The sequence below is a fragment of the Barbus barbus genome (assembly GCF_936440315.1).
Source record: "Barbus barbus genome assembly, chromosome: 10".
Classification (NCBI taxonomy): domain Eukaryota; kingdom Metazoa; phylum Chordata; class Actinopteri; order Cypriniformes; family Cyprinidae; genus Barbus; species Barbus barbus.
Window position 1 is genome coordinate 24,965,763 of NC_136738.1, and position 18,307 is coordinate 24,984,069.

The 18,307-nt window shown below is 37.1% G+C and overlaps 1 protein-coding gene across 2 annotated transcripts; it reads left to right on the top strand.

The window, feature by feature from the left end:
• Positions 1-702: 702 nt before the first annotated feature.
• On the top strand, positions 703-18,250 carry LOC306876350 (solute carrier family 12 member 8-like). Of its 2 annotated transcripts, XM_079427445.1 has the most exons (14): positions 703-801; positions 1,191-1,265; positions 1,400-1,546; positions 1,835-2,026; positions 2,125-2,356; positions 9,921-10,034; positions 11,128-11,215; positions 13,353-13,440; positions 14,130-14,276; positions 15,324-15,969; positions 16,053-16,144; positions 16,227-16,344; positions 16,666-16,726; positions 17,318-18,250. In XM_079427445.1, exons 2-14 carry the CDS (start codon positions 1,224-1,226, stop codon positions 17,487-17,489), a joined length of 2,139 nt encoding a protein of 712 aa, XP_079283571.1. In that variant the 5' UTR covers positions 703-801; positions 1,191-1,223; the 3' UTR covers positions 17,490-18,250. The 2 variants fall into 2 exon arrangements, with proteins under 2 accessions (XP_079283571.1, XP_079283572.1); XM_079427446.1 differs by lacking the exons at positions 703-801; positions 1,191-1,265; positions 1,400-1,546 and having other exon boundaries at positions 1,925-2,026; positions 2,106-2,356; positions 17,318-18,218.
• The last annotated feature ends 57 nt before the right edge of the window (positions 18,251-18,307 follow it).

Below are 18,307 nucleotides of genomic sequence, written 5' to 3' on the forward strand. Positions count from 1 at the left end.
AAAAGTGTATAATGTAAATTATGCACAGTTGTATTTGTATGGTTTAATTAAATAGGCTACTCATGATCCTTAACAGGATTTTTTTGTTGTTTTGCTAAAAAACTATGGGTTTAAATGTAACATTTTTGTGAGATTCAAACTGGCAAAAATGTGGACTGGGGTTGAAAATATGGCTTTAAATCGTGAATGGTTGACACATGACCACAACTAGCCTAATTTGCAAAAAAGTATATTAAAATGATTTTAATTTCACATAAATATTCACTAGTTGGTTATATAAATGACAAGAAATAAACAGTACTGAAAATCCTGCACCGTTAGGCTAGTCGAAGTACAGTGAAATGCAAATAAGATCTGTACACTGGCAGCACACACACACACACACACACACACCGCTGACAGAACAGATATTTGTTTAAAGACGTTTATTGCACACGTAGCGTTTCCATGAATATCAGCGACACACAGAAACAGCTGTTAAGCTGAAACTCTTAAAGTAAGAATTAATCAAACGATTTTAATATAGGCTACTATACTAAAACATTGTTAGTGTCAGTTTAGTTAGTTACTTCCATAGAACCTCTTCAATAGTTACTTCAAATGCAGAACTTTTCAAATAAAACGTACTAAAACATTTTTTTTAAATGTTTGATGCTTTAACCGGTTGTTCAATCTAAACGAACCGTTCGAAAGAACCGATTCGCAGAAATGAGTCGGACCACCCGGCTCCTCAGGTGTGCGCGCTCGTGCCTCTCTCACATTCTCCACCTGCTGCTGCATCCGGGAGCACGGCGACTGCAGGTGAGTCTTTATGATTACTCAAGGAATTTACAGTTTAACAATATCCCAAAACAGCAGTTTATCCGTTTATTTAGAGCTGCTATCACTGAGACACGAACCCGTTGCACTACATAACGTTAAAGTAAAACACAAACACAAAGTCAGTAGCCTACTACACAACTTAGTCACGTGAACTTCAATGCGTTTGTTTGCCTTTTATCTTAAAGTATTAAAATGTTGGTCAAGTGCGGAATATGTGTTTTATTAATGCGTCACTTATTAATGCGTTGGCTTAAATGTACCCAAGTTACGAGGCCATCGCCTACTTGGCAAATGTTCTTAAAATTGACTTTGTATATACTGCACTGAAGCCTTTCAAATTAGTATAGCAAGGTCTTTACATTCCTCAGATCCAGCTACTGTAATCTAGACCAGGAGGGAGCATGAATCCTCAAGTTCAAGAGTTATTCCATGAAGATGCACAGGTAATGGCAAATCAGTACGTTTTACCATAAAAATAATTAGAAACCCATAATTTCAGACCTAATGTTCTACCCTGAGCAGAGGAACTGAAATGAATGGGGGCTTATTTAGATATGAGTGACACTGGTTTGTGTAGGGTTCCCAGAGTAATGCTCAGCCTTGGTGGAAGGTGCAGCTCTTCGTCTGGGAACCTGTTCTTTTTGGCACCTGGGATGGAGTCTTTACTACCTGCATGATCAACATTTTTGGGGTGGTGCTCTTTTTACGGACCGGCTGGCTTGTGGTAAGTTATGTTTTATCATAGATTTCATTAGGCTTGTAGTGCAAATGTGTATCATAGAACCTATTAAAAAAATTCATGAATTCAAATTTCACAATTCAGACTTCTGTGTTAACGTTATATCTCACAGTTCTGAAGAAAAAGTCAGAATTGTGAGATATAAACTTAAAGTTGTGAGAGAGTCCCAACCACCTTTTCTTTTGAAACAGGCTTTCATACGTCTCATTTTTTGGCAGCTATTAAATGAGCATCCAATGAATGTAAAATTTTTTCCCATATGATCATCTTTAGGGTAACACAGGTGTGTTGCTGGGCATGCTTCTGGTATCCTTGGTGGTATTAGTCGCCTTGATTACGGTGATGTCAGGTGTTGGCGTGTGTGAGTGTTGCAGCGTGGGTAACGGTGGGGTCTACTCCATGATCTCCACTGTGCTCGGCGGAAGGATTGGAGGAACTGTGGGACTCTTGTATGTATTTGGACAGGTGAGCGCACTCCTTTCTGTATTAGTTATATTGCATATACATTTGGTGGTTGGTTCACTGTTCTCAAGTTTGATGGCAGTCATGTGTCTTGTTGGCAGTGTGTGGCTGGAGCGATGTACATCACTGGTTTTGCCGAGTCCATTGCGCAGGTGCTGAATTTACAGAGCATGTGGGTGGTGAGGGGAATCTCTGTGGCCGTTCTGATTGGTCTGCTCGGAATTAACCTGGCTGGGGTAAAATGGATTGTACGCCTTCAGTTGGTTCTACTGGGCATATTAGCTATGTCCACTTTGGATTTCGTCATCGGGACATTTAGCCATCTAGACCCAGGTGAGCTATCATGAATGCAAATAAGATTACTTCAAGTGTCATTTAGATTAGAGTACTAGTAAGTGTAACTGCTGTACATCTTAAAGTACAGCTAGGTTTTATGTTTTTAACTGGAAGTCTTTCATTAAAACAGCAACAAATATCCCCCATTGAGTGAAAGAAACTCTGACACAGGTGTATAGAAGTTAATGTATTTCTTAAAATGAAAAATAAAACCATTATATCTCATTTTAACAGGCACTTGTGACTCTACCAAATGTTTCCATTTAAAAAAGTAGTGCTTTAGGAAGAGATTCTTGCCCTGCAGTGTTGTTTTCACAGACCCTACTAAACAGTGCCTGCCTTTCTTATATTGACACTTCTTTCTTTGCACATTTCCTGGCAAACCTGCCAGACGAGGATAAGTACGAGTCAATGTATATATTGGACTAAATTCGCAGTGTGCTAAAGGATTTTTCTTTTACCAGTGTACATTTTTCTTGTTTCTGTTGTTATTTTGCAGTTTCTTATATCTGTATTTTTATGTGTGGTGTGATATGCATTTATTGGATTTGAAAAGTAGTTTGATGCAGTTTATTAATGACAATATATACACTACTGTTCAAACAGTTTGGGGTCAGTAATATTTTTTCTAAGGAATTGGCGCTTTTATCCAGCAAGAATGTATTAAATAGATCAAAAGCAACAGTGAAAAATTTCACATTGTCAAAATGAAACATTTTACAAAATTTGTATTTCAAAAAATTATTGTTCTATTGAAATGTCAAAGAATCCTAAAAGAAGTATCACAGTTTCTACAAAAATATTAAGCAGTACAACTATTTTCAACATTGATAATAATAATAAATGTTTCTTGAGAACCAAATTAGCATATTAGAATGATTTCTGAAGGATCATGTGACGTTAAAGATTGGCATAATGGCTGCTAAAAATTCAGCCTTGCCATCACTTGAATAATTTATTAAAATTTCAAATATGTTAAAATTTAAAATAGAAAAAAAAGTAACAATATTACTGTTTTTACTGTATTTTTTATCAAATAAATGCAACCTTGGTGAGCATAAGATACCTCTCTTAAAAAGTTGAGCAATGTATATGTAAATCTATTTACTATCTGTGACTATTATCTGTGGCTTTAGAAATTGCTAATGTTTTCATCTAATTCAAAATGATTCTTATTGATAGACTGCCTCAACTAGTATTTGGCCAGTATGTGAAAACTGAGTTCACATGTCCTTGCAATAACTGTCCAGTAGATGTCAGGGTAACATAAATGTGGTGGTGTCCCAAACAATGCTATCCTGTGGGGTTTCATTTTTTATACAGTAGTATTGGCAATTCACACACATTATTTATTATTTACTTTTTCTTTTCCTAAAAACGTTTCCATAAACCATTTAGGCTTAAAAAACAATGCAAGACAAGATTTTGCATACCAGGTAGAGATGTGGCATTGACAGTATAATCAGTAAGCTAGACCTCCAGCAGCCCTGCATCTGCTGGGAGGGGTGCACATGGCCACTAGGGAGTACAGGATCTCGTCCTAAAATAAACACAATTATAGAACTCCAACACCAATCATAATATGGAAGTTGAAGTAACAGGAAGGGTGAAGTGATTTGTCTTCCTATTATTTACAGTACTGTCATCTAGTCATCCTAGACCTGGACCTTACAAGGCAAAAATATATATACTACTGTATTTAATTCAGCAAGGAAGCAGTGAATTGTTCAAAGGTAACAGTGAAGACATTTATAATGTTACAAAATATTTATATTTTGAAAAATGCTGTTCTTTTGAACTTTATATTTTTAAAAGAATCCTGGAATTATTTTGAAGGTTTTCATAACTATTAAGCAACTGTTATGAAAAGTGATATTTACAATACATTTTTCTTGAGCTCCAAATTAGCATATTAGAATAATTTCTGAAGGGTAATGACCCTGACGCTTTGCCAGCACAGGAATAAATTACATTTTAAAATATATAAAAATGGAAATATTTTGCAATATTACTGTTTTACTGCATTTATTTACTGCAGTCTCAAAAGCTTAAACTATATATATTTTTTTATTAAATTAGAGTAGTTGTTTTTATTTTAAAGACTGAAAGCATGTGTTAATGAAACGGAGCATGCTTATAGTTTAAGAAGAATTATGTGTTGCCAAATTCGAATTTCTAAAGCTCTCCCAAGCTATAATCGCAGAAATCCATCTCTGTCACACATTTTATTTTTAGGACATTCAAATCTACTTGTGTTGAAATTGTTTATGAAGTAAGCATACATACAGTATTAAACTAAAATCTACCCCCTCTTACAAAGAAGTATTAGTGCAAGTTAATTTTAGTACAGATTCATAAAAGCAACTTTGCATCCTGCAAAAATTATGTGATGCATCTAATAAGAGTCATTTGCTCTTAGGACAAGCATGCAGACATTCTTAGTCCATTGTAATGTTTAAGTTTTTTGGCTGCCCACTTCAGATGAGGTCAGTATGTACTTTCACACTGGCTTTGCAGGAAATCCATCCCAACTCTTCCTGTTCTCCTGATTACTGGCTTCCTGTCCAGAGAGGAGGCAAGACTCTCAGAAAGATGGTGTTCTCACTCTCTCTCTGCAGAGAAAGTCAGACACATTGGGGTGTAATGGACTAAATATGTGGTATTACCCCCTGACTGCAGCTCCTGCTGCTGTCGTGTTGCTGACCCCTTTTAGGAGCTGGACTCGGGCTGCAGTGTGCGCTGGCAGTGGGAAAAGGAGGCACTGGTTCCTTCAGGTTTTTTCAATTAAGCCTTGTGGTTATATAGTGATCTCACCATTGGCACGACTCCAGGGGGTTGCACGGTTTAGGCCTGGGCGCCGCATGGGCGGGTTACCTGCCAGTGGAAGGAAAAAAGAGCTGTTGTGCAGATGTGTTTACAGTTTGATAACACTGTTAATCACGTAGCCAAGACCAGGTGGTCAGCACAAGGAAAGCTTCATAACCTTGATGATACAGAGATCCCAGCACGACTGCATTCCATAACAATTTAAAGGGATAGAAAATAATTGGACATTTTGTCTTTCCAAAGCTATTTGATTGTCTTTCTTCTGTAGAACATAAAAGGAGACATTTTTAAGTATATTATGGCCACTTTTTTTATATAATGAAAGTGAACGAGGACTGTGGCTGTCAAACTTTAACAAAGACACAAGTGTAGCTGTTAAACAAAGACAGTAAACTAATGAAGACAGCTCAGGTGTAAGTGCTGTCAAAATAAAAGTCTTGCTCAGCCAAACAGAAAACCGTATCTCATGTGGTGATTTAAAAAAAAAAAAAAAAAAAAAAGCCACTACACAAAAGCACCATAAAAATATAGAAGTAGCTCATATGACTTATGCACTATGTTCCAAGTCTACTTTTGTAGGCCATTTTATAGTTTTGTGTAAGGAACAGACTGACATTTAAGTTATTTACTGAAAATCGTTCCCTTCAGTGAGCTGGTAACCACTGCGACTGATCTGAATAATTCATTCACAAATCAACTGATCTGGTTCTTGGTTCTCAATTCAGTTTTGTGAACTTCATCAGATGATTTAGTGTAAAGATTTGACTCTTTCTGTTTGTGATTTTCAATGAAAAATTACTTAAAGTTGGATATTTTTGACACAATGCTATTGTATAGCTTCAGAAGACTTAATTAAAAATAGTGCACAATGAGTCAAATGGACATCACTAACGATACATGATGTTTTGGAGCTTTGAAAATATGTTTAAAGGATAAAGAAGAAGATCCCACAGTTTTTAACAGGGTGAACTATTCGTTTAAGAATGGAAAGGCTGAAGAAAACTAAACATCTGAGCACATATCTTGGTTGTGAAATAATTCTTGATAAAGGATATGTTTGAGTTATACACCCAATCTACCATTGGGCACCAGTGTGCCCAGGCTTGTGTAGCCAAAATGGGAGAGGGGTTGATGATCTTTTAATATTGCTACCTACTTCAATGTTTTGTTAAATCATTTAAAAATGTTATTGCTGGAAAAGATGAAGAAAATGTGAGCACAGTCCTCTCGAGTGTTCATACCATTGCGGTGAACACATTTGTCCTAGATTTAAAAACACGAGAGCACCTCCTAGTTCTGTCCCTTCCCTCCTGCCTATTACCACACAAGAGGAACTGTGAGAAGAGCTTTCCCACTACTGTGGGCTTTTAGACTGTTATTTTTGGTGTAAATTCTGTTCTTCTCTAGTGGTGGGAAGAAATTGCTGGGGTATAACAATTACATTTTTATGAAAAGAACTGAATCGCTTGACTTGTCTGCTCATGGTCTTTGATCAGGTCATTGGCTTGTTTTTTTTCACTCACATAATTAGTTTTATGATGGTGTGATGTTCATGTTATGTAGAATCTCGGCTGTAACCTCAAAGACACACTATTTAAGCTCCCCAAGTTGGACAGGAAACTGACATGCGCTCATAGTTTTGGGTTAAGGGTGTCACCCACATTTTTGGCTTGAGACAAAAGAGCAGGCAGGAAGCAGATCCGAGTTCTTCACTAGCAGAGTCCACATCATCACTTCCACTTCCAAATCTTCAGATCTGGACTCTTACTACAAATATCCAAACTGCAATCAGAATTGTTAGAAAGGTGGCAAGGAGGGCAGCAGTAACGGCCCTGCTCTTATCCGCTGTCAGTATGGCCGGTTTTTTATGCATGTGTATTGTGAATATGTGTATATTTTTTTATCTCAGGGCATGACATTTATCTCGGGGCTCAAGAAGCATTTTGCATTATTATCAAAGTTTAAAACAGTTGTGCAGCTTACTGTTCCTGTGGATATGCTCTTATTTTAGGATTCTCTGATGTATAGAAATGTCAAAAGAACAACATTTATTTGAAATAGATTTTTTGCAAGAAAGTCTTTACTGTCACTGCAATTTAGTGAATCCTTGTTGAATAATAGCATTCATTTAAAAAATCCTTTCAATAAAAATCTTACTGAATCTTTTGAATGGTAGTGTATTTGAAGGTTGCTTGGTTCAAGAGTCACAAACTAAACTATGGCTAATTGTTTTATTCTTGCACTTGCTATTCCAAAAACAGCTTATTGCAGATTTAGCAAAGTTCATAAAAGAAGGTAATTATGTCAAGGTAATTTATGATGTGGTGAAGTAGGATGTTTTTTCCTGCTTGCGTGGTATTATTGGAGTACTTGATATCTGTTATTTCTAAGGCTGTGTCCACCTAAACTTTCTTTATGCACTTCCTCTCTACCTCCTCCTCCTCATCCTCTCTATTGTATCTTACGCTCTTACTAGCTCCCTCTCTTTGTAGCCAAGAAACTGTGACTTGGAAGGGTTGGAACAGGCAGGGCTTCTGAAAGGGTGGTGACTTCCTTTTGGATAAACATGTCATTAATCCAAGAGAACACATTCTTTCCCATCACAAGATAACCAAGAGGGAAGTGGACCATGATATTGCATAGTCAGGCACTCTGCATGAGTGCCTTGTCTCCACAAGGGTGGACACTTTAGACTTTTGACTCTATTCAAGACTTTATTATTAAATTAAATTTCAGATTTTTAAATTTCAAATCAGTATGACTTTCTTTCATTGTGTGTGTGTGTGTTCACTGTCAAGTTCTAAAAAGGATACGCACCATAAAATTATCCTAAAAATGGTTTAGTTGACATATTTGCTATAATCCAAATCTTCACTCGTCATTGTTCTCCACCAGGGGACAGAGGCCCAATAGGAGGCCTCGGCAAATTTCCAAGGGAGCCTCAAGGTGACTTAAATGGCTTAAAATAAGACAAAGCAAGCATTTTAAAAGACAGAATTACTAAAAAATATAAATATTTCTTATTTTAATTGACCTATTCAGCAACCTTTTTGTCTTTTAAAAAAAACAAGGTTCTCATGGTCTTAAAGTCTCAAATGTTATTTCATGGAAAAGTCATTTAAATAATAAACATTTTATCAGTTAAATTATTATTAAATCCTTATCCTTAATCCTCATCTAGTAAATCATGAACAGCTGAAAAAGCCATTGGGCCTTGTGTATATTGTGGACAATAATATTGTGTATATTGTGGACAATAAGGGGGCCTTGGAGTTGAGAACCACTGTTGTAAAATGTTTTATGTTAGCTTAATTCTTTGCATTATTTACTAAAAATCTTCCCTCTTTTGTATCTTCATATTAAATGTATAAATGAGATATGAGAGCTGGAGCAAAGGAAAGATTTCAAGTGAAAAATGGCAATCTTGAAGTGAATGAAGTGTTTTTTTAGCCTGTTCCTCACACAGAAATCATGTGTGGAAATCATGGAATATAGCTAATGTATCATATGGACTAGTTCACCCAAAAGTGAGAATTCTGTCATTAATTACATGAGGGTGAGTAATTAATGACATAACTTTCATTTTTGGGTGAACTACCCCTTTAATGTTGCTAGTTTTGTCCTTTTTGGAGTTTGGCAGTAAAAATCAGTTTTTATGTGGAAAACAGTGACTGGAACATTCTTCCAAACATTTTCTTGGATTCTGTTTAAAAAAAAAAAAAGAAAGTCAAACTGGTTTGAAATGACTCGAGGGTGAGTAAATGCACTTTTGGGTGAATTAACCAATTAAGAGCACCCATCTTTGGCAGTTACTTTACATTATGTACTGTTGTTTGTACACAAGTACATAAACCACCAGAAACATACAGTGTCAGTGCTATCTAGACTTTAATATCTGCCACCACTCGTGTGACGGTTCAGCACGATGGTGATACCTCTCAGTACTGTTTACGTAAATGTTCTGCGGCGCCTGTTCTTGGATTGTTTTGTTTGCCTGTGAACACACCCAGAGCTTAGTCCAGCATTCCCTTCATCATGTCCAAGGCGCAGAACTATTGAACTTGGCATGTATTCCCAAGAAAAAGGCCGGCCCTTGGTTTGCACGCATCTTGGCGGGACGTCTGTCCCCCGGGTTATTACATAAAGGGCGGTGATGGTCAGCCACAGACACGCGGGCCTCTGTCTGTGCATGGCTATGGAGTCCAAAACTGTCATATTTCAAACCAGACGTCTGTTCCACAGTACCCCAGAGAACCCCTCGCTTTGATTTCAGGGTGAAAGGGGTTATTGTATCAGTGTGCACTAGATCAATATTATATGTCATGGGTGCTGGTTTGTGGTCTTGCACAGGAGGATATTTTCTTGTAAATGTCGTCACCAGCCTGTGTTTTAAGCAGAGAGGTGGAAACTTGAATTCTGCTTCAGGATGGTTTTCTGAAATTAGTTTGAATGTTATGAACTATTTAGACTGATCTGTCTAAATATCAGATTTTTCAAAAAGGCCAAAATATTTCCTTTTGCTTTTCATAACAAAGATTTTAATTTACAGGAAAACTCAGTGTGTTTAATGTTTGTGTCATATATACTCTGTGGAGAATTTCAGAGATGAATCTGATTCTTATCATCGTGTCAGTGCAGACTTTTTCCATAAAGCACTCAGTAATGCTTTAGTCCAAATGAATGTTGTTATAAACAGTCTTTCCTAACATTGTTTTGTGCCGAATGTTTATTACAGAGCATGGATTCGTTGGCTATACAGAGGATCTGCTGCGTAAGAACACGCTGCCAGACTACACAGCTGGCGAGACTTTCTTCACCGTGTTTGGGGTTTTCTTTCCTACGGCGACAGGTGACCTTACACACACAAACAAAAAGGCTAAACTATGATATAATAGCCATTGATTTAATGACACTATGCTGATATGATGATTTATCTTTGCTATTAGTGAAGTATAAGCCTGTATAAATTTAGTAGCCTGAAAAACTTGCAGCTGTACTGTCTGTTAGTTGCTGTGGTTGGATTTAAGATGCAGACATCCCAGAAATCTCTCTTTTCGGCAGAATTGCATCTCATAGTTAACACATTTTTGTTGTATAATGAGGTTTCAGTCTGAGCCTGCATGGTGTTGCTGGATTTTTTTATTTTTTTTAACTTTTGATTTCAAGGAACCCCAAATATGATGATCCTTTTGTGAGGTATAAAATACAAAAACAGCTATTTTTAATTGATAAATATTGTGTGAAAAATATTAAGTGTAATATTACAGATAGCAAAATTAAACAATTCTTTCCAAAATTAATGGGCTTTTTTATAGCCCATTCATAATATTATTTATGCTGTAAATATTTTGAAATAATCTATTGAATCTATTGAAATAATTTATGAAATAATCCCTATTAATCTTATGTTTTCTGACCAGCCTGCATAACAATATAGAAATATTATTAAATGTTTTGAATGTTTAGGATCATAATTATTTAACATTCACATATTTTGTTAATCTGTTAAGTGCACATTGTCTCTGCAGGTTTGAATTCAGTCTGCATTATGTATCTCAACCCACCTTTCATAATGCTTTCGAATTAACCGTTTTCATTGACAAACATCCCATAAATAAAAACAGACAATATAAATATAAAAATGAGATAATTTATCTACAAAATGTGAGAAACCCATAAATGTAAGAAAACCCAATTCATTCTTGTCTTGTTTTACCAAAAACGAGACAAACCAGCTTCTGCCTCCTGCAAAGACTAAAAGATTCATTTGCGCAAAACGAGGCCCTAATCAGTAATGATCAAAGTTTCCTTTTTGCTCCTGTTAGAAGTCAGGAAGGTGTTTCAAGTGAGCTCTGATATGTACATCTTTCTGTTCTTCAGGTTTTGAATGGCCCCTTGTCTCCAGTCTTGTTTTCACAGTAACTCTCTTTGTGTGTGTGTAGGTGTGATGGCGGGATTCAACATGAGCTCTGATCTCCAGAGGCCCGAGCATAACATCCCCGTGGGAACTCTTGCCGCAGTCTGCACCTCGTATGTTTCTATCTGCCACAGAAATTATCTTTCATTCTTCCTTTGTACATCTTCAGCCTCTGTTTGTGTTGTGTACACATACTTTAGAGCAGGCTCCAAAACGAAAATATGAGAAACAGAATTCCGATAAGCCTTCATGCCCTGAAAAAAAAAGTGTATGGCATAAAAATCAGTATGAGATGTACTGTATGTCTGGTAATGGTTGATATGTTTTTATGGTTTTGAAAGAAATCTCTTATGCTCATCAGGGCTACATTTAATGGATCATGCAAAAACAGAAATATTCAAAAATATTATTACAATTTAAAATAACTTCTATTTTAATACACTCAGAATCATTCTTGTATGCTGATCAATGTTGAAAACAGTTGTGCTGCCTAAAATATTGTAAAACTTATTTTTTCAGTATTCTTTGATTAAATTTAAGAAAAATTTTATATATATATATATATATATATATATGTGTATGTATATGTGTATGTGTATATATATGTGTATGTGTTCCAAAACACACATACATACACAGATGCATCTCAAAAAATTAGAATATCGTGAAAAAGTTCACTTATTTCAAAAAGTGAAACATTCATATATTTTAGATTTATTACAAGTAAAGCATTTTAAAAGTTGTTTTGTTTTAATTTTGATGATAAGAACTTACATCAAAATTAATCAGAACTTACATCAAAATTTTTGTTTTAATTTTGATGATAAGAACTTACAGCTAATGAAAGTCAAAAATCAGTATCTCAAAATATTAGAATATTTACATTTGAGTTTCAATTAATGACATTAATGACCAATTAATGACCATCCCTACAGTATAAATTCCGGGTATCTCTTGTTCTTTGAAACCACAATAATGGGGAAGACTTCTGACTTGGCAATGATCCAGAAGACGAACGTTGACGCCCTCTACAAAGAGGGTAAGTCACAGAGGATCATTACTGAAAGGTGTGGCTGTTCACAGAGTGCTGTATCAAAGCATATTAAATGCAAAGTTGACCAGAAGGAAGAATTTGGGTAGGAAAAGGTGCACAAGCAACAGGGATGACTGCAAGCTTGACAATACTGTAAAGCAAAGCTGATTCAAACACTTGGGAAAGCTTCACAAGGAGTGGACTGAAGCTGGAGTCACCACGCTCAGACGTCTTCAGGAAAAGGGCTACCAAGCCACTTCTGAACCAGAGACAACGTCAGAAGCATCTTACCTGGGCTGTGGAGAAAAAGAACTGGACTGTTGCTCAGTGGTCCAAAGTCCTCTTTTCAGATAAAAGTAAATTTTGCATTTCATTTGGAAATCAAGGTCTGGAGGAAGACTGGAGAGACACAGAATCCAAGCTGCTTGAAGTCCAGTGTGAAGTTTCCACAGTCAGTGATGATTTGAGGTGCTGTGGCATCTGCTGGTGTTGGTCCATTGTGTTTTATCAAGTCCAAAGTCAATGCAGCCGTCTACCAGGAGATTTTGGAGCACTTTATGCTTCCATGATTTCCTTTTCCAGCAGGACTTTAGCATCTGCCCACAGTGCCAAAACCACTTCCAAGTGAATTCCTGACCATGATATTACAACATGCCTGACCTGAACCCCATATGGAATCTATATCTGGGATATTTTGGAAAATCTGGGATATTTTCAAAAGAACGACGAGAAACAGTCAATCCAACAATTCAGACGAGCTGAAGGCTCAATAGTGCCTCAGCAGTGCCACAGGCTGATTGCTTACATGTCACACCTCACTGATGCTGGAATTTAGGAGCTAAAGGTGCCCCGACCAAGTATTGAGTGCATAAATGAACATACATTAAAGAACTTGAACTTTTCTGTTTTGCAAATCCTTTTTTTGAATGATCTTAGGAAATATTCTAATATTTTGAGATACTGGATTTTTGACTTTCATGAGCTATAAGCTCTAATCATCAAAATTAAAACAAAAAAAACTGTTGAAATGTTTTACTTTACTTGTAATGAATCTAAAATATATGAAAGTTTCACTTTTTGAAATAAGTTACAAGAAAACAAACGTTTTCATGATATTCTAATTTTTTTAGATGCACCTGTATGTGTGTATATGTGTGTGTTAGATAATTTCTCTATAAATAGAATAATTGACTCTTGTGTATTGTGGAAATCCGCAGGTGGTTCCTGTATCTCGTCTTTGTGTTCTTACTGGGAGCCATTTGCACCAGAGATGCGCTGCGCTATGATTTCTTAATAGCGGAAAAGGTAATCTGATGTTATTACAGGCTTCAGAGGATGGCCATCTTCCATGGGTTTTTCCACTATTAAGACTCCTCGTCTCAACTGAAAGTGAGACTAGAGAATAGCACATTAACCACAGATAAAACATTACAGTTGCGTTTATTGTCATGCTGATGTCATTCCACTCATCTGCAGGCCCTCATAACAGAGGCATTTGAGGTCATTCTAAATGCTACAGCTGGTGTAATTGTTTGAATGAAAACGGTGCCCAGTTGCGCACTGACCTTGCACATACCCTAATGTTTGATAGCCACACACAGCTGCCAGTCAGCATAGATTACAGTGGGCTGTTGAACTAAGCTACATAGTTTATTAATGTGTAAGGCTGTAGCCTGGTTGTGGCTGACCCAGCTGTTCCTTAATGTTGGCTGTGGTGACTCTACATAGAAAGGATATTAAGTATTAAATTGAATCTACAAAAAGGTGCATTTTGTACAGTACGGTGTTACAAAAGTTAGGGATTCATACACATAATCAATCTTACTGTATTATTTGTAATTGCCCATTCTCTCATTATGGGTTCTGTCAGATTGCACATTGTTTCTTTGATTTACTTTCAACACATTATAAGCTTTTTTCAGTCTGGCCAAGTGGAACATAGCTGGGTGGAGCCGTCTACATTCTCTTCCCCTCTGTGTTTGTTTTTTTCCCAGGTCTCCTTGGTTGGTTTCCTGTTTTTGCTGGGCCTCTACATCTCGTCCCTGGCCTCCTGCATGGGCGGCCTGTATGGTGCACCCAGGATCCTCCAGTGTATCGCCCAAGAGAGAGTCATCCCTGCTCTCGGATTTCTTGGGAAAGGGGTGGGTGCTTATAGGGAGATATTAATGTGGTTATATTGTGCCTATTTTCAAAACAGGGAATGCAAGACTGTGGTTTTATGCTTAACAAAATAAAATGGTTAATTTTGTTTTTAATTTAGATGTTGATAAATCAATGCTAAATCTATTCTGTGATTTTATAAACCATTTGGAAAATCAGGGATGCACTTATGAGTTCTCTCAGATGTTAATAAATAATCAAACTTTAACAATTCGCTTAGTATAAATAGTGAAATTAAACATTTGTTTTTCATGCACTTTGTGCCACTTTAATGAATTGTTTACTTTTTCATGCTCAATGAGTAGCTCCATAGATGAGGATGGGTTCCTAATTATAGTGTGCCAGAGTTTGCTCCAAAAAACGCGAAGGAATGAATTGTAACAATTGTGGCTTTCAAAAAGCACAGCACACCCTTTCCCTCGCCTGAGCTCTGTCTGACCCCTCTCTATGGGCTACAAGTTCGCTCGAGACATATCACCCTGAATCAAAGTCCCAGAACAAACGCAGGAAGCACAGAAAAGACCAACCCTGGTGGATCTGGAGCTGTGCCAGCCAGTAGCAGTAGCGCCTCCATCTCAGAGATTTATGGGATCTGGGTAATGACCGGTCTGAGGTGACATGAGAGATGTCTTTTTTGGGATGTTTTACTGGATACTTTTATTTGCTTATTACATAACCTGAAGAGCGTAAAATAAATGAGGGTACAGGAGCCAAATCCATAATGTGAACTTGCAAATGATTAATAAAAACTTGTGGAGCAGATGAAGTAGACATGACTAGACACTCCTATCTGATCCCATAACGCATTGTGAAGAGCTCAGGTAAAAACCAGACAAATATTTACTATAAATATCATATTTAAATTAACACACAGAGATGCTACCCATGTAAAAGTCAGTCACTTAAGGTTTCATTTCAGTTGGGATGCTTCCTTAGAAGGTGCCTATGTAATAAGTAGACAATAACAGCTCACTAGGTTTTGTAACGGCCATAGATATACCTTTCTCTTATCTTTATATGTATTACAGCGAGGGCCCAATAAGACGCCTGTGGCTGCCATCTGTCTGACCAGCTTGATCTCCATGGCATTCATCTTTATCGGTCAGGTCAATGTACTGGCTCCCATCGTCACCATCAACTTCATGCTAACCTACAGCATAATTGATTATTGCTATTTTTGTGTGGTGAAAACCCATGAGCTGCAGGTCCAGCAAAGGACGACGCTGATCAGGAGGTCAAGCTCCAGAAGATCTCTGCTGTCCAGCACTCATCCCCATTATGGCAGCAGTGGAGCCATCAGTGAACCTGTGAACGGCACACTGCTGGAGTTCACCAAAGACATGGACCAAATATTTCCATTGCCCAGCACAGACTCCGCTGATGAACAGAGAGTTTCTCTTCCTGCCTCCAAGACCCGGGGCAGGAAGTCTAAGATTCCAGCTAAAGAAACGCTGATGAACAGTTTTGGGTTGGACTTGAACAGCATTGGCTCATTAGATAAAGGAAAAGATGAGAGGGAGCCGGAACAAACGATTGGATTAGATGATGATACCAGCAGCCAGATGGGACTTAAGGAGTCTGACCTGACAACAGAGACCAAGAGGAAACAGTCTTTGCTTAATTCTGGCCCAGTTGAACTTGAACAGCTCCCAAGAGAACAGATAGACAGAAATGGTATGTAACTCTCTACAAAATGTTACATAACTCAATATAGTGATCAAAATCTGTATTTCACCTTACATGCCTTTTGTTCACAGGTTCAGAAACAAATCTTGAAGGATCAGAAATAAGATCAATCCAGGGTTCGGTCTATGCCAGATTTTGCAACCACTGGGTTTCGTTAGTTGGTGTAAGTTTGGCAAAAATTATCCAGCCTGTAAGCAATAAGCTTGTAAATTCAAATTTTTAATGCTGTTTTTATCTTTCTTTAGGCATTGTGCTCCTTTACGATAATGTTTGTAATCCAGTGGATGTATGCCTTGATTAACATTACAGTCGCCCTTATCCTCTTTCTCTACATTGGAACAACAAGCCCAGGTTTGCCAACAGGTAATTGTAATTGTTCCGAACTTTTATTTGATTTGAACAATCTTTGAGAAAATTTGAGAAATAACCCCAGTTGGCCATCACTGAAAATTGTCTAATAGACACTTCGGATGCCACACGCTGCTTATTTCAGTGAAATAGGCATAATAAGACTAAGAGCTTAAAATACATTTTTTGGATAGGTTTGCCACAATTTTGATGTCAGGATGATTATTTTAACCATTTAAATTAAAGTCAAATAAAATAGAGGTGTATTATGCACATATCCATCATTATGATGACTTTTCTTGTCAGGACATATAAAATTGCATTCTCTGCCCACAGGTGCAGCAGCTCGCTTCAGTTTCTTCAGGTGGCTCAAGACCTCGCTGCAGAATTTGGGGAGGTAAGTTACATAGTCTTCTGCAGGCAGACTTGACTTTTTCAGCATAAAGTGTGATCCTTATTGGAGCATTGTGTGACCAAGAACTACCTGCTTAGGAAAAGATGTCTGATCTACAATTTTTTTATGATGTTTAAGGGCAGGTTTACAAGATGCATAAAATACACAACAATGGCATTGCCGTTTCCAACAATGCTTTTATAGAAAACACAGAATTTCTGTTCATCCAAAAGAAAAGTATTGATTATTTTACAGAGATTCTGCAGAACACTAATTTGAGTTAACAGAAAATAAAATTCAGAGTATATTTTGAACAAGTTACTATTCCAAAGTAGGTGTAGGTGTTACATGAAGATAAATTCAAAGCTATTGTCTCCATGCCCAATGGAACATTTTTAAATGTCTTCTGATTAATGATACTGTTCTTTAGCTTGGCTTATTAGGAGAGTTCTTCAATTAAATCCGAAAAAGCATTTACAAACATATAACTGATATGTGGGTATGTGGCAGAGTCCATTGTGGATGATGTGATTAGAACTATGAATGTATGCAAAACCGAACCTGACATTACCAATCATTTGCCTCTCTTCTTAGGCGAAATGGGGCCCTTCAGGACCAGATTGTGGTGACACCTTCTTTGTCAGCTGTTGGCATGGAAACCAGGCAGCTAACAGAGGAAAATGCAGACTTTGCCTTCCGTGATCGTTACCATCACTCCTCCTTTATCACCACCACAGACAAGATAGTCCATCCTCAGTCCAACTGAGCATGTAACAACTGTGCCCTGCTAACCAGCTAGACTGAAACAGTGGACGCATGGGAATAAATCATCACTCACTTGAAATATTTTATGTACTGCATTTGTCAGGTAGTACTTGGAGGACAGAGCTTTATTTCCTGGAAGATCTGAAGGAAACTAATAATGTTTGTCTGAAAAATCGGGAATGTGCAATCAAAGTCATGCAATGTGAATTAATTTGCCATCAAGATCTTCTCTAGGGACATGCTTATAATAAGGTTTAATATGCACCATGGGCATTTAATTTTCAGATTAGAAGTACATTTTGTCTTTTATTTTGATTGACCTCACTGAGGTTAGAACACTTTCAGGCCAAGTTAATTCTTCAAAAATAACTTTTAACTTCAACTTTTTGATTATTGAAATGCAGAATTAATATAGGTTTAATATGCAAATCTATTTGCATGCTGCATGTCTTTTTACATGGCAGTTAAGCTGCAGCTTCTGCAGATCAGTTGCTTTAAACAGAAGATCTGTCGTCACCTGCTCACCTTCATGTTCATACCAAACTCATTAGACTTTCTTTTTTTTCTCAGTGGAACCAAAGTGATTTAGCATGAGAATCAAAAGCTGTTATTTCCATACTGTGAAACTACATGGTGATCTGTCAATCCCAAACCCAAGGTTGGGATTTGAGCCCAGGTCCCCTTGCTTTCTAAAAGAAGTCTACCATGACATTAAAGTGCATTTCACATTAATAATGAATAAACTGCTGTGATTACATTTCTAAATCAGGTGCATGAAGTTTAGCTGTTTTATGGACATGTTGCCAGGAAATGCCAGAT